Source organism: Mobula hypostoma, chromosome 6 (assembly GCF_963921235.1).
Source record: "Mobula hypostoma chromosome 6, sMobHyp1.1, whole genome shotgun sequence".
Taxonomy (NCBI): Eukaryota; Metazoa; Chordata; class Chondrichthyes; order Myliobatiformes; family Myliobatidae; genus Mobula; species Mobula hypostoma.
This window is the reverse complement of record NC_086102.1, coordinates 147,914,423-147,937,771: the sequence shown is the minus strand read 5'-3', so window position 1 is coordinate 147,937,771 and position 23,349 is coordinate 147,914,423. Positions and strand designations below refer to the sequence as shown.

Below are 23,349 nucleotides of genomic sequence, written 5' to 3'. Positions count from 1 at the left end.
AGGTGAATCTGTGGAATTTATTGCCACAGGTGGCTGTGGAGGTCAAGTCATTTGGTATATTCAAGGCAAATGTTGACAGATTCTTGATTAGATAGAGCATGAAGGGATACAAGGAAGAGGCACAAGACTGGGGATGAGGGAGATGGATTAGCCATGATGATATGGCGGAGCAGACTCGATAGGCCAAATGCCTGAAATTTGGAAATTTACTCCTATAAATGTCCTACTCCTATATCTTATTGTCTTATTTGCAATGGGACTAGAAACAGATATAAAGGGGGAGCAATTTTTCAAAGAGAACGGCATTTTGCTCACCAACATTCTTGCTTGTCCGATATACAGTACACCATCAATGACAGGACACCACTTTCTTGAAAGTTATTATTTGCTTGAAAAAAAAGCTATACCTAACATATTTACCATTCAGTGCGTAATTCATAGAACATACGAGGGTGATTGATAAGTTTGTGACCCAAGGTAAAAGCAGTCAATTTTAGAAAACCAAGCACATTTATTTTTCAAAATATTCCCCTCCTACATGTACACACTTAGTCCAGCCATCATGGAGCATACGGATCCCTTCTTTGTAGAAGTGGTCCACAGCAGGGATGATTGATAAGTTAGTGGCCTAAGGTAGAAGGAGATGAATTACTAACTTCAAACTTTCTGCATAATCACTCAAAGAGTTGAACTGCACATGCATGTAATAAGAGTGTCTTGGACCTCCAGGTGGTCCACAGCAGGAGTGATTGATAAGTTCGTGGCCTAAGGTAGAAGGAGATGAGTTATACAGCTCTCATTACATGCACATGAAGTTCAACTCTGAGTGAAAATGCAGAAAGTTTGAAGTTAATATCTCATCTCCTTCTACCTTAAGCCACAAACTTATCAATCACCCCTGCTGTGGACCACTTCTGGAGGTCCAAGACGCCAACTCCTACAAAAAAGGGATTCGCATGCTCTTCGACCACTTGACTAAGTGTGTAAATGTAGGAAAAATAACTGTGCTAGGCTTTCTACAATTGACTCCTTCTACCTCAGGCCACGAACTTATCAATCACCCCTCGTAGAACAGTTCAGCACAGGAACAGGTTATTCAGCCCACAATGCTGTGCCAAACTAATCAAATACACCCAAAGACTACTCCCTCCTACCTAAACCATGTCCATATCCTTCCGTCCTCCTTCGATCCATGTGCATATCCAAATGTCTCTTAAAACCCTCCAATGTATTTGCCTCTACCACCAAACCAGGATGCGCATTCCAGGTACCCACCACTCTCTAAATAAAAACCTTACCCCTCACATCCCATTTGAAACCTGCCTCCTCTCACCTTCAATGCATACCCTCTGGTATTAGACATTTCAGCCCTGCAAAACACATACTCTCTGTCTCTCATAATCTTATAAACCTCTATCAGATGTCCCCTCAGCCTCCAGCACTCCAGAGAAAACAACCAGTTTATCCAGCCTCTCATGATACCACATGCCCTCTAAACCAAGCAGTACACTGGTAAACCTCTTCTGCACCTCTCCAAAGCCTCAGCATCCTTCCTATCGTGGGGCAACCAGAACTGTACACAATACCCTAGTTGTGGCTTAACCACTGTTTTATAAAGTTGCAACATAACTTCTCGACTTTTGAACTCAAAGCCTTGACTAATAAAAGCATGCATTCCATAAGCCTCTGAACCATCTTTTATCAACCTTTGTAGCTGCTTTCAAGGGGTTATGAACTTGGATCCCAAGATCTCTCTGCTCAGCAACAGCATTAAAAATCTTGCCCTTAACAGTGTACCTCCTTGCACTTGCCCTACCTAGGTGTAACAATTCACATTTATCTGGGTCAAATTTCATCTGCCATTTCTCTGCCCATTTCTGCAATGGATCTATATTGGACTGTATTCTTCACGAGTCTTCTACACTATCCACAACTTCACCAATCTTGGTATCATCTGCAAACTTACTAACCCATCCATCTACATTTTCATCCAGGTCATTTCTATACATCACAAACAGCAGAGGTCCCGCACAAATCCCAGCAGAACACCACTAATTACAGACCTCCAGCTTGAATAAGTCCGTTCAACCTCTAACCTCTGTCTTTTATGCACAAGCCAGTTCTGAATCCAAACAGCCAATTTGCTGCGGATCCCAGGCATCTTAATCTTCTGGATGAGCCTCCCATGAGGGACTTTGTCAAACGCCTTTCTAAAATCATGTAGACAACATCCTCTACCCTACCCTAAATTTCTCTCATCACCTTGTCAAAAATCTTAATCAAGTTGGTAAAGCACAACCTGCCACACACAAAGCCATGCTGGCTCTCCTTAATTTGGCTCTCCTTAACATGGGCTTCTAAATGCTCATAGATCCTATCCTTAAGAATTTTCTCCACCAATTTCCCTACAACTGACATGAGACTCACTGGTCTATAGTTCCCAGGATTTTCCCTTGTTCCCTTCTTAAATAAAAGTACCAGCATTAGCCACTTGGCTGTCCTCCGGGATCTCACCTGCGGCTAGAGAAGAGAAAAAAGCTATTGGTCAAGGGCGCAGCAATTTCATCACTTACCTACTTCAATAGTCTGGGTTAAATCCCATCAGGCCCTGGGGACTTATCCACCTTAATACTCATGAGGAGGCTCAACATTTCCACCTCCTTGACCTCTAAACATCCTAAGATATTTATACAGTCAGCACTGATCTCCTGGTCCTCCATATCCTTTTCCTTGGTAAATACTGAAGTAAAGTACTCATTAAGTATCTCACTCATATTCTGGGCATTCAAGCAAATATTCCCCTCTTTGTTCTTGAACAGTCCCACCTTCCCCCTAGTTATCCTCTTTCTCTTGATGTACATATAAAATGCCTTGGGATTCACCTTAATCCTACTTATCAAAGGCTTTTTATAGTTCTTCCTGGCCTTCCTAATTCCCTTCTTTAGTTCTTTTCTGGCTTCTTTATAATCCTCATGTCCTAACTTCTGAAGCTTTACATACTTCCCTTTTTTTTCTTGACTATATTCATCACCTCTGGATAGCCAAGGTTCTTGAATCTTTCCATTCCTGTCCTACCTTCTAACTTGTCTGATGTGGACTTGCCAGAGAAAAAGTGTTTCCAATTAACGTTTCTTCCTTCCTGCCTAATGCCCTCATAATTTGTCCGACTGCAATTTTCTCTCACAAGGATCATACCTATCCTTATCTATCACTATCCTGAAAGTTAAGTAGTTAAGTAGTTGTTCCCTAACTGTTCGCCCACTTGAAGGTCAGTCACCTGGCCTGGCTCATTACCCAACAGGTAAAATATGGCCCCTCCTCTTGTTGGACTGTCCACATGGTCATTTAAGAAACCCTCACAGACAACATCTTGTCACAAAAAAACCTAAATGATCGGCAGCACAAGTCATTAAATATTGTTATCACAGAGGTAAATAAAATCAAGTCCCATGCTCTTAAGTCTCGACCATTTTGTGCATTTTGTATTGAGAATGATGAAGAGTTTGAATGCTTGTTGTTGCACACAGAAGTCAAGCATCTCTCAAAAGGAAGCTGACTGAGATACTTCTATGGGCTTTTTGAAATTGGGATAAAATTATTTGAAGACTCAAGTGCTTCATTCAGTAAATCAGAATTATTTGCAAAGTTTCATGAAATCAATCTTCATTTGTAAAGAAATGATGTGAATCTTATCAAAGTCAAATCAGTCCAGTCATCTCCACATTTCTTTCCAAATTAACCCTATTTAAATGCAAAATTGCTCATCATGACTTTTTCCAATTTCCCAGCCTCTCTGTGTTAAAAGAGGAAGAAAGAATACCAGATGATAATCTCAAGACTACTGTGCCTACCTGGGTGAGCTGCAGAAAGACGTGTCAGAGAGATTTCAGGATCTTCTCCCAATCCAAATTCCATATTGGGTAATATGTAAATCTATTCCAGAACACTTGTAATGAGGAATTAACAGCAAAGGTGGAGGAAGAATTGATTTCACTACAAAATGAATTTGAGCTGAAGCTGAGGTTCAAAAAATCATATCAAGCCTTCTGGTTGCAGAAAGAAACCTCTGAATGCTATCCTGGACTGTGGAAAAAGGTCCAGGTGCTGGGGATGTGGTCTGGGAGCTGGTGGGAAGGGGCAAACACAAAAAAAGTTTGGGAATCACTGGTATAACCCAATGTGGAATTGCTAACAACCCTCAAATTCCTTCTTAAAGCTCTTCAGTGTTGAACAGTATTCACATTTCATTCAGAAGGTGTAAATGAAACTGTACTTCAGGAAGTGAACCATCCATCCTTCCACTCCTTGACAACCTTTCCAACTAGCCCATGGGAAGAGAGCAATCAAATTACTATGCCTAGCAAGGTGGCCCAAACATAACTGTAAGCATTTTCCACCTGCATGGCAGTAATCATGGTGAGTGTACTTGTCTGATTTCAGATTAGTAGGAACCCAAATCCAGAGCTAACTTATCTGTTGCAAGGAAACAAACTATCATCAAGTACCCTAGGAGGCACAGCTGATGATAGAAATGGTAAGCTTTAAATCTACCCCATTCCCCTTTAAGACCTGTTAAAATATTGGACTTTAGAAACACTGTAGCGGAGTAATAATCAAGACTGTTCTTTACGCAGGCACCTTATGCAATGCTATTGCCATTTCAATAACCATCAAACAGTTGACTGAATGCTTCCATTGCAACCTGATTTCCATGGCACAGACATCTTAGGTTTATGGCTATTGTTGAGTGTCTGCGAGTGAGAGACTTTCAGGCATCTGCAGTCAAAAGTAGGAAGTCTTGAACTCACCCAACAGTAATTGATACCATCATTTCAATAGGGTTTGCTGTGAGATGGATGGAGGTCCATCTTGTCATAGGTTCACAGAGTCATAGTCATAGAAAAGTACAGCACAGAAGCAGGCCGTTCAGCCCATCTAGTCTGTGCCAACTCATTTAAACTGCCTACTCTTATTAACCTGCACAGGGACCATAAACCGCCATACCCCTACTATCCATGTACCTATCCAAACTTCTCTTAGATGTTGAAATCGAGTTTGCATACACCATTTGAGCTAGCAGCTCATTCCACACTCTGACGAGCCTTTGAGTGAAGAAGTTTCACCTCATGTTCCCCTTAAACTTATTTTTTCACCTTTCATCCTTAACCCATGACCTCTAGTTGTAGTTCCACCCAATCTCAGTGGAAAAAGCCTACTTGCATTTATCCTATCCATACACCTCATAATTTTGTATACATCTATCAAATCTTCTCTCTATCTTCTACGTTCCAAGGAATAAAGTCCTAAACTATTCAATCTTTCCATATAACTCAGGTCCTCCAGTCTCAGCAACATCCTTGTAAATTTTCTCTGTACTCTTTCATTCTTATTTACATCATTGCTGTAGGTGGGTGGCCAAAACTGGATACAATACTCCAAATTAGGCCTCACCAATGGCTTATATAACTTCAACATAACATCCCATCTCCTGCACTCAATACTTTGATTTATGAAGGCCAAAATATTAGAAGTTTTCTTTACGAGCCTATCAACCTGTGACACCACCTTCAATGAATTATGGACCTGTATTCCCAGATTCTTTGTTCTACTGCACTCCTCAGTGCCCTACCATTCACTACCTAAAATACTACCTCACCTTGAATGCCAAGTGATTGAACATTCTTGACCAACTTCCCATGCAGGACCTTGTCAAATGCCTTGCTAAAGTCCATGCAGACAACGTCTACTGCCTTGACTTCATCAACTTTCCTGATAACTTTTATGTTAGTTAGGGGAACTGATGGGTGATTCTGTGGACAAGAAAGAGATTCCCAAATGGTATGTTCCCTCCCAGGTGCAAGGGCCCAGGACATCTCAGGTTGACTCCCCTGAATTCTTAATTGGGAGTGTGAATAGCCGGAGGTCGTGGTCCACATAGGTACTAATGACATGGGTAGGAGGAGTGACAAGGTTCTGCATAGGGTGTTCTGGTAGTTAGATGCTACCCTCAGGATTGCTACTCATGCCACATGCAAATGAGGCCAGAACTAGGAAGATTATACAGTTTAGTATGTGGCATAGGAGTTGATGTAGGAGGGAGGGCATAAGATTTCTGGATTATTGGACTCTCTTCCAGGGAAGGTAGGACTTGTACAGAAGGGACAGTTTGCACCTGAACTGGAGAGGGATTAACATCCTAGCGGGAAGATTTGTTAATGCTGCATGGTGTGGTTCAAACTAGAGTTGCAAGGGGATGAAAACCAGAGTTCCAATGCGGATCGTGGAGAGGTTGTGGAGACAGATGTTGGTACAACAAAGTTTTAGGCAAAGTTAGGAATCAGAAGGTCGATCATAGCGTGACTAGTGTCCTGAGCCGTGAATATTTCAATGCAAGAAGTATTATAGGAAAGGCGGATGATAGTGCTGAAGATGAGGAAGCTGGTTTACAAACAGAGGCAATGTGTAGAAAGGAGAGTCTGTTGATAGGGCAAAATTGCAGTCAACAGGATGAGTTGCAACACAAAAGGCAGGCAAAATCGAAAAGGGTGAATACAGGACTGAAGGTGTTATACAGTATTTGAATGTGGACAGTATACAAAATAAGGTAGATGAACTTGTCGCACAATCATGGATTTGTATGCGTGATGTTCTGAGCATCACTGAGTCATGGCTGAAAGAAGATTATAGCTGGGAAGTTAATGTCCAAGGATACACATTGTATCAAAAGGACAGGCAGGAAGGCAAAGGGGGCAACGTTGCTCTGCAATAACTTTCCCACGGCTGAGGTCAGGCTCACCGGTCTATAATTTGCTGGTTTATTTTTAGAGCCTTTCTTAAGCCTGATTTATACTTGTGCATGCGGGCTACACCGTAGCCTACACCATAGGCCTGATTTATACTTCTGCGTAGCCCTACGCCGTAGCGAGCATGCGTTATTGTGTCTGCGTCGCTCTGCAATTCACCGCCAAAACACTAGTTTACGGTGTGGTTTCTATGCCACTGTGTTGAGTTTCTTCGTGAGAGACATGGACGAGAAAATATATTTCAAATATTTTCGGATGTCGGCAGGTAGATTTGACAATTTGGTTCATCGTCTCCAACCATTTATTTCGCATCAGTGTACAGACATGGCGGAGAAAAGCAACCGGAAACGCGTAGGAGGAAGTACGATGCTACCAAGCAGACCAATCACAGTTGTTGCGGTCTGCGTAGCTGCAACGTGCGAGTTACTTTTTTGGGGAGGTGCACATCACCCAACGGCGTAGGGTACACAGTACCTACGGTGTACATTTGACCCAAAAGTATAAATCAGGCTTTGAACAGCGGACTAACATTGGCTATCTGGCACGTCAGCTGTCGTAAGGATGTTTTAACTATTTCTGTTAGGGCTTCGGCAATTTTTGCAGCTGCCTCCCGCAGGGTCCACAAGACCACTTTGTCAGGCCCCGGTTTATCCACCCTAATTTGCCTCAAGACAGCAAACACCTCCTCCTCTGTAACCTGTATAAAGTCCATGAAGTTGATGCTGTTTTGCCTTACCATTATAGACCCTGTGTCCGCCTCCTGAGTAAACACAGATGCAAAAATCCATTTAAGATTGCCCCCATCTCTTTTGACTCCTCGCGTGAATTACTATTCTGATCTTCCAGAGGACCAATGTTGTCTCTTGTAATCATTTTGATATTAACATATTTAGAAACATAGAAACATAGAAAATAGGTGCAGGAGTAGGCCATTCGGCCCTTTGAGCCTGCACCGCCATTTATTATGATCATGGCTGATCCTCCAACTCAGAACCCCGCCCCAGTCTTCCCTCCATACCCCCTGATCCCCGTAGCCACAAGGGCCATATCTAACTCCCTCTTAAATATGGCCAATGAACTGGCCTCAACTGTTTCCTGTGGCAGAGAATTCCACAGATTCACCACTCTCTGTGTGAAGAAGTTTTTCCTAATCTCGGTCCTAAAAGGCTTCCCCTCTATCCTCAAACTGTGGCCCCTCGTTCTGGACTTCCCCAACATCGGGAACAATCTTCCTGCATCCAGCCTGTCCAATCCCTTTAGGATTTTATACGTTTCAATCAGATCCCCCCTCAATCTTCTAAATTCCAACAAGTACAAGCCCAGTTCATCCAGTCTTTTTTCATATGAAAGTCCTGCCATCCCAGGAATCAATCTGGTGAACCTTCTTTGTATTCCCTCTCTGGCAAGGATGTCATTCCTCAGATTAGGGGACCAAAACTGCACACAATACTCCAGGTGTGGTCTCACCAAGGCCTTGTACAACTGCAGTAGTACCTCCCTGCTCCTGTACTCGAATCCTCTCGCTATAAATGCCAGCATACCATTCGCCTTTTTCACCGCCTGCTGTACCTGCATGCCCACTTTCAATGACTGGTGTATAATGACACCCAGGTCTCGTTGCACCTCCCCTTTTCCTAATCGGCCACCATTCAGATAATAATCTGTTTTCCTATTTTTGCCACCAAAGTGGATAACTTCACATTTATCCACATTAAATTGCATCTGCCATGAATTTGCCCACTCACCCAAGTCACCCTGCATCCTCTTAGCATCCTCCTCACAGCTAACACTGCCACCCAGCTTCGTGTCATCCGCAAACATGGAGATGCTACATTTAATTCCTTCATCCAAGTCATTAATATATATTGTAAACAACTGGGGTCCCAGCACTGAGCCTTGCGGTACCCCACTAGTCACCGCCTTCCATTCTGAAAAGGTCCCATTTATTCCCACTCTTTGCTTCCTGTCTGCTAACCAATTCTCCACCCACACCAATACCTTACCCCCAATACCGTGTGCTTTAAATTTGCACACTAATCTCCTGTGTGGGACCTTGTCAAAAGCCTTTTGAAAATCCAAATATACCACATCCACTGGTTCTCCCCTATCCACTCTACTAGTTACATACTCAAAAAATTCTATAAGATTCGTCAGACATGATTTTCCTTTCACAAATCCATGCTGACTTTGTCCGATCATTTCACCACTTTCCAAATGTGCTGTTATCACATCCTTGATAACTGACTCCAGCAGTTTCCCCACCACCGACGTTAGGCTAACCGGTCTATAATTCCCCAGTTTCTCTCTCCCTCCTTTTTTAAAAAGTGAGGTTACATTAGCCACCCTCCAATCCTCAGGAACTAGTCCAGAATCTAACGAGTTTTGAAAAATTATCACTAATGCATCCACTATTTCTTGGGCTACTTCCTTAAGCACTCGAGGATGCAGACCATCTGGCCCTGGGGATTTATCTGCCTTCAATCCCTTCAATTTACCTAACACCACTTCCCTACTAACATGTATTTTGCTCAGTTCCTCCATCTCACTGGACCCTCTGTCCCTTACTATTTCTGGAAGATTATTTATGTCCTCCTTAGTGAAGACAGAACCAAAGTAATTATTCAATTGGTCTGCCATGTCCTTGCTCCCCATAATCAATTCACCTGTTTCTGTCTGCAGGGGACCTACATTTGTCTTTACCAGTCTTTTCCTTTTTACATATCTATAAAAGCTTTTACAGTCCGTTTTTATGTTTCCCTGCCAGTTTTCTCTCATAATCTTTTTTCCCCTTCCTAATTAAGCCCTTTGTCCTCCTCTGCTGAACTCTGAATTTCTCCCAGTCCTCAGGTGAGCCACTTTCTCTGGCTAATTTGTATGCTTCTTCTTTGGAATTGATACTATCCCTAATTTCTCTTGTCAGCCACGGGTGCACTACCTTCCTTGATTTATTCTTTTGCCAAACTGGGATGAACAATTGTTGTAGTTCATCCATGCAACCTTTAAATGCTTGCCATTGCATATCCACCGTCAATCCTTTAAGTGTCATTTGCCAGTCTATCTTAGCTAATTCACGTCTCATACCTTCAAAGTTACCCCTCTTTAAGTTCAGAACCTTTGTTTCTGAATTAACTATGTCACTCTCCATCTTAATGAAGAATTCCACCATATTATGGTCACTCTTACCCAAGGGGCCTCTCACGACAAGATCGCTAATTAACCCTTCCTCATTGCTCAAAACCCAGTCCAGAATAGCCTGCTGTCTAGTTGGTTCCTCGACATGTTGGTTCAAAAAACCATCCCGCATACATTCCAAGAAATCCTCTTCCTCAGCACCTTTACCAATTTGGTTCACCCAATCTACATGTAGATTGAAGTCACCCATTATAACTGCTGTTCCTTTATTGTACACATTTCTAATTTCCTGTTTAATACCATCTCCGACCTCACTACTACTGTTAGGTGGCCTGTACACAACTCCCACCAGCGTCTTCTGCCCCTTAGTGTTACGCAGCTCTACCCATCTCGATTCCACATCTTCCCGGTTTATGTCCTTCCTTTCTATTGCGTTAATCTCTTCTTTAACCAGCAACGCCACCCCACCTCCCCTTCCTTCATGTCTATCCCTCCTGAATATTGAATATCCCTGAACGTTGAGCTCCCATCCCTGGTCACCCTGGAGCCATGTCTCTGTGATCCCAACTATATCATAATCATTAATAACAATCTGCACTTTCAATTCATCCACCTTATTATGAATGCTCCTTGCATTGACACACAAAGCCTTCAGGCGCTCTTTTACAACTCTCTTAGCCCTTATACAATTATGTTGAAAAGTGGCCCTTTTTAATATTTGCAGAATCTCTTAGGATTCTCCATCACCTTGTCTGCTAAGACAACCTCATGCTTTCTTTTAGCCCTCCTGATTTCTTTCTTGCGTTCTCTTGCATTTCTTATACTCCATAAGCATGTTTGTTTCTACCTGCCTATACCTATGCACCTCCTTTTTTTTCTTAACCAGGGCCTCAATATCTCTTTAAAAAAAACAAAATTCCCTACCCCTGTTATCTTTACCTTTTATTCCGACTGGCACATGCAAGCTTTGTACTCTCAAAATTTCACTTTTGAAGGTTTCCCACCTACTGAGTACATCCTTGCCTGAAAATAGCCTGTCCCAATCAATACTTGCCAGATACTTTCTGATACCAGCAAAATTGTCCTTTCTCCAAATTAGAATCTCAACCCATGGACCAGAGCTATTTTTTTTTTGCATATTTACTGAGATTTCCAGGCATTCCCCAGTTTAACAATCAGCTCTTGGATTGTGCATCCATTTAAACCCAGCAAAACATCCACATTAATATTAACGGTACTTTAGGACTGCAGGGAACAAATAGAGGCTAACAACAGGAATTCTGCAGATGCTGGAAATTCAAGCAACACACATCAAAGTTGTTGGTGAACGCAGCAGGCCAAGCAGCATCTATAGGAAGAGGCGCAGTCGACGTTTCAGGCCGAGACCCTTCGTCAGGACATAAAGAATATAAAGAATAGAGGCTAATTTCATTCTTATATAATTAATTGTACTCTTATAGATTTTTAAAATTAGTTTCAAAATACTTTTCTTTTTAATAATCTTTGAAATGTGACAACTTAAATATCTGGCAACGCAATTGGGGCAATTTCAAGAGGAAGGTTTCTCCAGTGTTCTGACTCTATTCAGACCTAGATGCAGAAGTCAGTGACTCTTCAGGCTACCTGGATAGATACTCCCCCTCTGAATAATCTGGCCATGACATGAAAGTGGAACATGGCCCCATATCAACAAGATCTAACAAATTAAATAGAAAACAAATATCTATTTAAAGTCATTCCCAATTCTACTCACGATTGGTAGCACGCCACCTGTACAGTACTTATATCCGCAGGTGTATAATTTACATAGCAAAGTTAGTAAAGTTTAATCATCATGCTTTATGTGTCTTCATGAAAATGAAATTTCTCAAGTAAAAACCTATCAGAGAAATTTGAATACAGTCATGCAAATAGCATAGATACTCAGTTTATGTTGTATAAATGGGTCCCTGCTGTCACTTCATGAGTAGCTCTCTCAGTTTCGTGCCTGAAAGTCCAACTGTCAGTCCAAAAGTATTTACACATTGTTACATTATTGTTTGTGAACTTACTGCACACATGAAAAAGGAACTAGTGTTTTCCAGGTGTATACAACAAATAAACTCTTCACAGGCTTTCAGCCAGGTACAGGTATCAATGTTATCAAACATTTCAATGACAAATTCTTCCATTGAGTTTGTCATTGAAACGTCAGTTAAAATCGATACCTGTACACATTGATTACCGCTTTCCTACATTGTTGAAATGCATCATTACCCATCTAGCAGGCTGGGATGTCAAATACAGCAATACATAAATGCAAATCCTTTTGCAGCACTTTATCCATCAAGCATAGGGAGTTCACACTATAAAATAGAAATGAGTCTCTCTAACAAGATAGATAAAATTAAAGAGGCAAAGAGTACACAGCTAGATACTAAAACGTTTAGCCAGTCAAATTTTGATGCTGCAAAGCATTTAAAAGATAAAAGAGGATTCACAGAAGCCAGAAATTAAAGTGCCTGGAAGCCATCACAAATTCTCCATAAAATGTTATACTTTTCTTAATAAGATTTCTGCCAATTTTCCATCAAAATTATGGACAAACACAACATTTCACATTCAACCTTCAGCTAGCCAGCTTTTCAGTCAAGTTACACTAAACTGAGGAATGGAGAGGACATTACTTTTTTTACAACCTGCTATAATTTTTCCCTGTACCTTATATCACACATCTGTACTGTTAACACTTTTTACATATTCAGTTGACAGTAACATCTGTCATTTAGAAAGTCATCTTTATGAGGATAAAGTAAATAATAAAATTAGGAACAGAAGTGCATGCAGAATTAATTTTCTATTTCATCAACCAGATACGTTTTTGTATAAAATACATGAAAATTGAAGATCAGAAACCTTTCTACTAACTAAAGAGAGAATGGATACCACAAATCATGCTAATATATCAGTAAAGCAAATGTCCATTGACAAAAATGATAGCAGTTTAATGTGCCAATTTTGAAGGATTTACTAATAATGAATACGCGAAGAATGCCAAATTAACATACCTCTTTGGATCGTTAGAATTTGCTGAGCAACAACAGAAAGCACTTCCAGGTCAATTCTGTTGAATTCATCAAAGCATGCCCAAGCACCACAGGACAGCAATCCCTGAAATCATAATCAAGTTTGCAATTAAAAATACAATGAACTTTCCACATTGAATATTAGGAATTTGTAAAAATTTGTATTATGCACACCTTGAAAAATTTTCCGAGAGCAATATAGTCCAATCCATCTGAGCAGTTGAAAACCACACACTGCTTGGCTACAGCTTTTGCCAGATCTTTAGTTGTCTCAGTCTTACCAGTGCCAGCTGGTCCCTCTGGTGCCCCTCCAAGATGTAGATTTAATGCACCAAACAACGTTCTGTTCATTTATTCAAGATCGACAAAGATAGATGACAGAGTTTACAATTACAGAGATAGTAATAGTTTTGATTTTGTTATATATAAAAATAAAATTTCTGCATAGTATCTATCATCTTAACTTGTAAAATTTCAGAGCCACAGATGAATAGATATATTTTCTACGGCTCATTTTTCTGTTCAGATATGTTTTTTTTTACTAATTCTGACTCCAAATATATACACGTACATTACTCATTGTACATTCTGTCCACAAGATAATGAATACTTAAAGGTATCTGAAATTAACTGGAAAATAGTAATTTGCTGAAATTACTTGTAAAGGTAAAACACAGAATAAACAGTTTTTCAGTATATTAAGGAATAATGATGCACATTGGGTCAGATGAAAAAGTAATTTACATGTATACTCATCATAAAAAAAGACTCCAAGGGACTAATGTTGAAATTTACAGCATACCAAAATAAGATTTAAACTTAATATATTAAAAGACAAAACAGACTCACACAGATGCAGTGGTAATCTGGAAAATGGGTTTTCTATCAGGTGGAACGCAGTAATTATACTCTGAATTGAACGAGGTTGAGGGCAGCAGAAAAGCAGAAGGACCCAAGGCTACATTTATCATACATTACAGGAAATTCAAGTCTGTATCATTTTCCGTTTTAAAAATTTAGTTGTAATTTTAAGTTTTAATGCAAGGTACAGAAAATAAAAGAACACAAAAATAGCTACAAATCTAAACAAAACCTTTATGAATACTATGTTCACAAATCAGAAAGGATGTTGAGACTTTAAAAGAGATTTGGGGTGAATTCACTAGATTGCGTCAAGCCTTGATAAATATGAAAGTATTAAATATAGAGGTTCTTTCAGCAGCACATCAACCATCATTTTATAAGCATGTAAAATGCTTATAATAATGGAAGAATGTCATAATATGGTTTGAAGAAGTTTGATTACGGTGATTAAGTATAGAACATGAACAAAATTAAATCCAAAAAAATAGGAAAATCTGTTTTACACAGAAATGTAAAATTAGACAATTGATTTGCATTGATTTGAGCTGAGGCAGAAACTATGTCAACATTCAAGGTTGAAAGGGTGAGTAGATAAAAGAGTAGGAGATAAAGGGATTCACCAAGAGGGAAGTTGAAATGTTGGCTTGCTATCAGAATAAATGCCAACAAAATTGTTCCAAAAATGTCAGTTGCCATGTTGAAATTTATAGAAATATAATTCTGTCCCTGCAAGTATGCAATCCATCTTTTCAAAGAGCATGCATGAACATTAAAAAAATTAGAACAAACTGTGTGGCATTTGGACAACATAATGTGTTTTCCATTTCCTCACTGGCTAATCTAAATGTCTGTAACTTGTTATATAAAATGTTTTGAAATAGCCACAACGAAAAGTACACAATCTTGCATTTACCTTACACCTCTGATTCAAGTCAAACATACTTTACAGAAGTGTAATCAGAAAAAAACCCAAAACATATCAGAAGGGAGTCCAAAAACTTGCTCAGAATGGAGGGGGGGAAGGGAAGAAAAATAGAGGGATTTATCGCAGGAATTCTGGACATGACAGCCTAGTCCATGATAAAATAACGAAACAGGTTGATTCAAATTATTACAGTGAATTCAATGTATCTCAAAAAGCAAAGGGGCAGTGGATGAATGGGACATGACGTAAAAACATGAAATGATATGAGCTTGGATCAGGCTGTTTACATAGCCTTAAGTTTTTTTTTACCCCCCAGAAGGGCCAGAAAATCATTGAAGTAATTTTGTCCAATGGTAACAAATGTGATAATAAACATTTTAATAAACTACAAGCAGAGACAGGGATGGAGATAGATGGTGTTTTGAAAATGGAAAGTCGGCAGTTTTGATGATGAAAGGGATGCTCAGTTCAAGATCAAACCAGATAGCAGCAAGTTTCTGTTTCAGTTAATCAGTTTAGTTCATTCAACTTATTATGTCATTGATCATTAGCATCTTTGTTTAAATATGCACTGGGCTACATACCCACTAAGTATTCAAGTGTTTATTTGAAAATTGGTCTATTACTCAATATGTTAATTTCTTTTAACAAAATACAAAAATTTCTCTGTAACTTTTAATTTTTTGAAAAACAAATGTTTGGAAATCTAAAATTTGCTGTTTTCTACTGACACACTAATGCAGAAGACAAAAAAAAATAGCTAAAACAAAATATACTTTGTACACTGTGAAGGAAATGAATCAACTGGAGAAATAAGTCTAAAAAGCAAACTCTAAACCAAAGGTTACTAATACTCTGTCCTAACTTTAATGCAGTGAGGGGTTTTTGTTTTTTGTTAGTCCCAGTTCATAATCAGGAGGCATCCCAGTCTGGATAACTCAGAATCCAATCATGAAGACGTGTTCTAATCCTGCATGCTTCTATTATTGGGACTGATGATTCCAAATGGAATGCGAATCTATGAAACCCTCTACACCACAACTAAATAACAGTTCTTTGGATCATGCAGCTATCTCGCCTGTCCAAATATTACTTCAGTAGCAAAGGTGCATGATGTGAGTTTTAGACCATCAGTTTTTTGATCCAAGCCCATATCATTTCATTTCTTGTTCATATCATTGCTTGTTCTTACATCATGTCGAATTCATCCACCACCCCTTTGCTAGTTGAGATTTTGCTAGATTTTTAGACGGTCTAGTTGAGAACAGTAATTAAGAATATTTCAGTAACTAATTCATGAATTAGTCAGAAACAATTAGTCTTGTGACTTCATTCCTTTTGGATATTTCTGATAATCTATTTTTCAGATTCCATTCAGTTGTTAGAAATACAGAACTTTGCTTCACCTTTCTATAGTTTGTGGCCTCCAAGCAAGCTTTATCTTATGATTCTATCCCTCAGTCGAAAGGAAAGAAAGAAAAAAAAGCCACTTGCTTGATATTTTCACTCATTATTAATACATGGCTAAATATTCTGTTGACAAAAATGAAATTGTTGTACATTCTTATTTATACAATCTTACTTAATGGACTGTGTTCCCTATTTCCCTGATATAGCTTATTTGGCAATAAACACACTTTGTAATTCTGAATTCTCTTTATATTCTTATTTAGTTATTGCATGCACAAAATTCACCTGTAGCATCTGTCTGTGAGTGGAGTGATAACAAGTCTGGGGGTGTTTCCAAGATATTCATAGCCATAGGGTAAACCTGCATTGATCATTTTTGTCTGAAGTTCATTTTCCTATGAAAATAAGACCATATAGGAGCTGCAAAAAACTATTATATTTGTGAAGGAACTAATAACAGAACATTGTTGGCACATCTCAATTAGCATCAAATTTTATTTACCAACAATAACAACAAATTGTATTTATATAGATAATAAAATGTCCTAAGAAACTTCATGGAAACATTAACAGAAAAAAATTAATACCCAGATGCAATCCAAGTGTGGATTTGCACCTGAAGTATGGAACACTAGATGAAAATGGAGATGGGCAGTAGGGAACAGTGATCTATATAAGGTATTGCCTAGATATACAGCTAAGGGGGCATACATTCAAAATGATGCTCTATCAATATGTAAGAAAAAAAAGAATAACCCAAATAAGTTCCTCACACCTACAATAAAATGTTGGTTAATTCTATGCATTGTCTTCATTCCCACCCAGTGCCATTTACCTCAATTCTCTTAATGTTCAAAAATCTGTTAACACCAACCCTGATTCTGAAGACTGAAAACCATCCAAGTTATGAATTGTCTCACCATACAGTCACAGAACACTGTAGCACAGAAACAGACCCTTTGGCCCATCTAGCCAGTGCTAAACTATTAATCTACCTAATCCTATTGATCTGCATTTGGGCTATAGCCTTCCATACTACTCCCATTCATGTAGCTATACTCAGTTAGGTACACTTGGCTGCTCATTAATTCAAATATCTAATCAGCCAATTATGTGACAGCAACTCAAAGCACAAAAGCATACAGACATGGTTAAGAGGTGCAATTGTTCAGCCCAACTATCAGAATGGGGAAGAAATGTGATCAAAGTTATTTTGATTGTGGAATGATTATTGGTGCCAGATGGGGTGATTTAAGTAAAAGATGCCTTGTTCACCAGGATGTTGTACATCAACTTCAGCTCGATCAGAGGATAGTGGGTAAACTGTTCTCGTTGCGACTCAACACCCCTCTCTATATCTAAATCTTGGACTTAGTAATGGGAAGATCCTAGTCAGTCTCAGTTGGCAGCAATATCTCAAGCTCCATCATGCTGAACACTGGTGTCCCCTCAGGGTTGTGTGCTCAGTCTGCAAATGCCCTGCCAAATTCAGCTCAAGTCACGTCCCAGGTTTGCTGATGATACTACAAACCCCATTTCCAGAAAAGTTGGGATATTTTCCAAAATGCAATAAAAACAAAAATCTGTGATATGTTAATTCACATGAACCGTTATTTAACTGACAAAAGTACAAAGAAAAGATTTTCAATAGTTTTACTGACCAACTTAATTGTATTTTGTAAACATACACAAATTTAGAATTTGATGGCTGCAACACACTCAACAAAAGTTGGGACAGAGTTAAAATAAGATTGAAAAGTGCACAGAATATTCAAGTATCAGTTCAAAAGGAACATTTCTCAATGCAAGATTGCAGAGAATTTAGGTCTTTCAACATCTACAGTACATAATATTGTGAAAAGATTCAGAGAATTCAGAGACATCTCAGTGTGTAAAGGGCATGGTCGGAAACCAGCGTTGAATGCGCGTGATCTTCGAGCCCTCAGGCGGCACTGCCTAAGAAACCGTCATGCTACTGTGACAATTATAGCCACCTGGGCTCGGGAGTACTTCAGAAAACCATCGTCACTCAACACAGTCCGTCGCTGCATCCAGAAATGCAACGTGAAACTGTATTATGCAAGGAGGAAGCCATACATCAACTCTATACAGAAACGTCAGCGAGTTCTCTGGGCCCGAGATCTCAGATGGACCAAAAGACTGTGGAACCGTGTGCTGTGGTCAGATGAGTCCACATTTCAGCTAGTTTTCGGAAAAAACAGGCGTCGAGTTCTCCGTGCCAAAGATGAAAACGACCATCCAGATTGTTATCAGCGAAAGGTGCAAAAGCCAGCATCTGTGATGGTATGGCAGTGCATCAGTGCCCACAGCATGGGTGAGTTGCATGTATGTGAAGGTACCATTGACTCTGAGGCGTATATTAGGATTTTAGAGAGACATATGTTGCCATCAAGGCGACGTCCCTTCCTGGGACGTCCATGCTTATTTTAGCAGGACAATGCCAGACCACATTCTTCACGGGCTACAACAGCGTGGCTTTGTTGACACAGAGTGCATGTGCTTGACTGGCCTGCTGCCAGTCCAGATCTATCTCCTATTGAAAATGTATGGCGCATCATGAAGAGGAGAATCGGACAACAGAGACCACGGACTGTTGAGCAGCTGAAGTCTTATATCAAGCAAGAATGGACAAAATTTCCAATTGCAAATCTACTACAATTAGTATCCTCAGTTCCAAAACGATTAAAAAGTGTTATTAAAAGGAAAGGTGATGTAACACAATGGTAAACATGTCTCTGTCCCAACTTTTGTTGAGTGTATTGCAGCCATCAAATTCTAAATTTGTTTACAAAATACAATCAAGTTGGTCAGTAAAACTATTGAAAATCTTTTCTTCGTGCTTTTGTCAGTTAAATAAAGGTTCACGTGAATTAACATATCACAGATTTTTGTTTTTTTATTGCATTTTGGAAAATATCCCAACTTTTCTGGAAATGGGGTTTGTACAATGGTTGGTCTCATCAAAATGATGATTCGGCATACAGGGAGGAAGTAGAGAGGCTTGTCAAATAGTGCAAGAACAACAACCTGAGTCTCAACAGGGATAAGACAAAAGAGATGATTTTGGACTTCAGGAAGGCAGAAGTCGACCACTCACATTGCTCATCAATGGCTCTACTGTGGAGAAAGTGAAGAGCACAAGATTCTTAGTGAGCACATAATGGACGATCTAACCTGGACCCACAACACCTCCTCACTAGTCAAGAAGGCACAGCAGCATCAACATGTTTTGAGGAGATTGAGGTGTGCAAGTCTCCCCAACCCCATTCAAAAAACTTAAAACAGGAGTACCATCAAGAGTGTCTTGTCTGGCTACATCATTGTGTGGTAAGGAATTTGCAAGGCATCAGAGTGTAAAACTACAGAGGACAGTAAAGACCCATTGCTAGGGTTCACTGCCACCCATTCCACAATGTCTTTGACCCACTACCATCTGGATGGAAACATCAGGAATACGACTGCCATACTAGCTTCTTCCCTCAGGCTCCGAGACTAATCGATACCCTGCCACCACGTGAACTGTTTACCATCAACAAATCAGTTTTATTACCAGAGGAAACAGCACACTGGACCACTGTTACACCACCAACAAGAATGCCTACCGTGCTATTCCACACCCACACTTCGGGAACTCTGATCACCTGGCTGTACTTCTACTCCCTGAGCATAGGCTGAGACTGCAGACTGCAGCACCAGTAGTGAGGACCAAGAAGGTATAGACAAGGGAAGCACAGGAGTGCTTAGGGAACTGCTTTGAATTGGTGGACTGGACTGTATTCAGGGATTCATCTTTGAATCTGGATGAGCATGCTGCATCAGCTGCTGACTTCATTAAAACCTCTGTGGATGAGTGTGTGCCTATGAAAACTTGCTGTACATTCCCAAGTCAAAAGCAGTGGATGAACCAGGAGGTTCATTGGCTGCTGAGGGCTAGAACTGTGGCATTTAAGTTTGGTGACCCAGGTCTGTACAAGAAAACCAGGTGTGACTTGCAGAGGGCTAGTTGAAGGGCAAAGAAACAATTCTGAGCAAGGTCGGAGGCGACATCAGATGCACGGCAACTCTGGCAGGGTTTGCAGGACATTACTTCCTACAAAGCAAAACCCAATAGCATGAATGGCAGCAATGCTTTACTACCAGATGAACTCAACGCCTTCTATGCCTACTTTGAAAGGGAGAACATAACTACAGCTGTGAAGATCCATGCTGTACCTGGTGAACCCGTGATCTCAGAGGCCAATGTCAGGCTGTCTTTCAGGACAGTGAACCCTTGCAAGGCAGCAGGCTCCGACTGAATATCTAGTAAGGCTCCGGAAACCAGTGCCAACCAATTGGTGGGAGTATTCAAGGACATTTTCAACCTCTCACTGCTATTGTTAGAAGTTCCCACCTGCTTCAAAAAGGCAACAATTATACCAGTGCCTAAGAAGAATAATGTGAGCTGCCTTAACAACCATCACCAAGTAGTACTCACATCTACGGTGATGAAACGCTTTGAGAGGTTGGTCATGGCAAGAATCAACTTCTGCCTCAGCGAGGACCTGGACCCTCTGCAATTTGCCTATGTCCACAATAGGTCTACAGCAGATGCAATCTCAATGGCTCTTCACGTGGCTTAGATCACCTGGACAATACAAACTCCTATACCAGGAAACCGTTTGTTGACTATAGCTCAGCATTTAACATGATCATTCCCACAGTCCTGATCAATAAGCCACAGAACCTGGGCCTGTGTGCCTCCCTCTGCAATTGGATCCTTAACTTCCTAACCAGAAGACCATAATCTGTGCGGTTTGATGATAATATCTCCTCCTCGCCGATGATCAACCTTGGCATACCTCAGGGGTGTGTGCTTAGCCCACTGCTCTACACTCTATATCCCCATAACTGTGTGGCTAGGCATAGCTCAAATGCTATCTATAAATCTGCTGATGATACAGTCATTGTTGGCAGAATCTCAAATGGAGATGAGGGCATACAGGAGCGAGATACATCAGCTAGTAGAGTGCTGTTGCAGCAACAACCTTGCGAGTCAATGTCAGGAAGACAAAAGAGCTGATTGTGGACTTCAGGAGGGGCACTACTGGGGAACATGAACCAATCCTCAGAAGGATCAGAAGTGGAGAGAGTGAGCAGTCTCAAGTTCCTGGGTGTCAAGATCTCTGAGGATCTAACCTCGTCCCAACATATCAATGTAGCTATAAAGAAGGCAAGACAGAGGCTATGTTTCAATAGGAGTTTGAAGAGATTTGGTTTATCACCTAAGTTACTTGAAAACTTCTATCGATGTACTGTGGAGAGCATTCTGACAGACTGCATCACTGTCTGGTATGGGGGCTGATGCTACTGCACTGCAAGGAAAGCAGCTGCTGAAAGTTATTAAATTAGTCAGCTCCATCTTGGGTATCAGCCTCCATAGTATTCAAGACATCTTCAAGATCAGAAAGACGACATCCATTATTAGGGACCCCCCCCCCACCCCCCCACCCCCCCCACACCCAGACATGCCCTCTTCTCATTGTTAGAGACAGGAAGGAGGCACAGAAGCCTGAATACACACACTCAGTGATTCAGAAACAGCTTCTTTCCTCTGCCATTCGATTCCTGAATGAACATTGAACCCATGAACACTACCTTATTTTTTAAAAAATATATATTTCTGCTTTGCACTATTTTAATCTAACTATTACATATACACCCACAGTGCTGTTAGGGAGAGAATTCCATGATTTTGACCCAGCGACGATGAAGGAATGGTGGTATGTTTCCAAGTCAGGATGGTGAGTGACTTGGATGGGGATTTCCAAGTGGTGGTTGGTGTTCCCAGGTATCTGCTGTCTTGTAGATAGTACACACTGCTGCAACTGTTCGATGGTGAAGGGAGTGGATGCTTGTGGAAGGGTACTGGATGGTGTCAAGCTTCTTGAGTGTTGATGGAGCTGCACTCATCCAGGCAAAGGGCAAGCACTCCATTACACTCCTGACCCTTGTAGGCAGTGGATGAGGAGTCAGGAGGTGAGTTACATGCCGCAGGATTCCTAGCCTTTGAACTGCTCTGGTAGCCATGGTATTTATATGGCCAAACCAGCTTAGTTTCCTGTCAATGGTAACCCTCTGTCATAAGGGGGTGGCTGGGAATAGACCCAAGTGCAAGTCACAGACACTGAAGTACTAGGGACAGGACTAGGATACAGGGCAATGGCAAGGACATGAACAGGAAAACTAGGAACCTGGAACAGGACTGGACAAGAGAGCTAGGAGCCCGGGCTTGGACTCCGAGCCAGAGACTGGACAAGGACCCAATACCTGGGTCTTGCCTCTGGCTCGGACCCCAAAACTAGGCAAGGACTAGGCTTGGCAGGCAGGCAGGACGAGGCTGGAATCTTCAGGCTTGAGGCTTGAGGCTAGAGGCTAGAGACTTGGCTTGGCTTGGCAAGAGGCTAGAGGCTAGAGGATGGAGTCTTCAGGCTTGTGGCCAGGCAGGAGGCTGGAGTCTTCAGGCTTGGGGCTAGGCAGGAGGCTGGAGTCCCCAGGCCCGGGGCTAGGCAGGAGGCCAGAGCCTCCAGGCTCAAGGCCAGGCAGGAGGCTTGAGACTTGAGGCAAGGCTGAAGGCTGGAGGCTTGAGACTTGAGGCGGGACAAGGCTGGAGGCTTGAGACGAGGCGAGACAAAGCTGGAGGCTTGAGACAGGCGAGACAAGGCTGGAGGCAGGAGGCAGGAGACGAGGTGAGGTGAGGCTGGAGGCAGGAGACTTGAAGCGAGGCGAGGCTGGAGGCAGGAGACTTGAAGCGAAGCGAGGCTGGAGGCTGCAGACTTGAGATGAGGTGAGGCTGGAGGCTGGAGGATGGAGGCAGGAGACTTGAGGTGAGGTGAGGCTGGAGGCAGGAGACGTGAGTCAAGGCGAGGCTGGAGGCTGGAGGCAGAAAACTTGAGGCGAGGCGAGACAGGAGACTTGAGGCGAGGCTGGAGGCTGGAGGCAGGCTCCTCCTGGGAAGGGCGCGGATCACCACCCGACAGAGGCAAGGGACAGGAAGGGACAGAACCAACCCCAGGTAACGGCAAGACGGCCTGGCTTACCTAGGCGGAGGCAAGGGACAAGAAGGGACAGAAGCAACCCCAGGTAACGGCAA

At 41.4% G+C, this 23,349-nt stretch overlaps 1 protein-coding gene across 1 annotated transcript in view; it reads right to left on the bottom strand.

The window, feature by feature from the left end:
* Positions 1–23,349, bottom strand: part of dnah7 (dynein, axonemal, heavy chain 7) — a 288,894-nt gene that overhangs the window by 195,846 nt on the left and 69,699 nt on the right. Inside the window, exons 23-25 of the mRNA XM_063051959.1 lie at positions 16,485–16,594; positions 13,175–13,343; positions 12,983–13,085 (exon numbers count right to left, since the gene is read on the bottom strand). Of these exons, the coding sequence (XP_062908029.1) occupies positions 12,983–13,085; positions 13,175–13,343; positions 16,485–16,594 (382 nt within the window). The remainder of the gene's footprint in view (positions 1–12,982; positions 13,086–13,174; positions 13,344–16,484; positions 16,595–23,349) is intronic.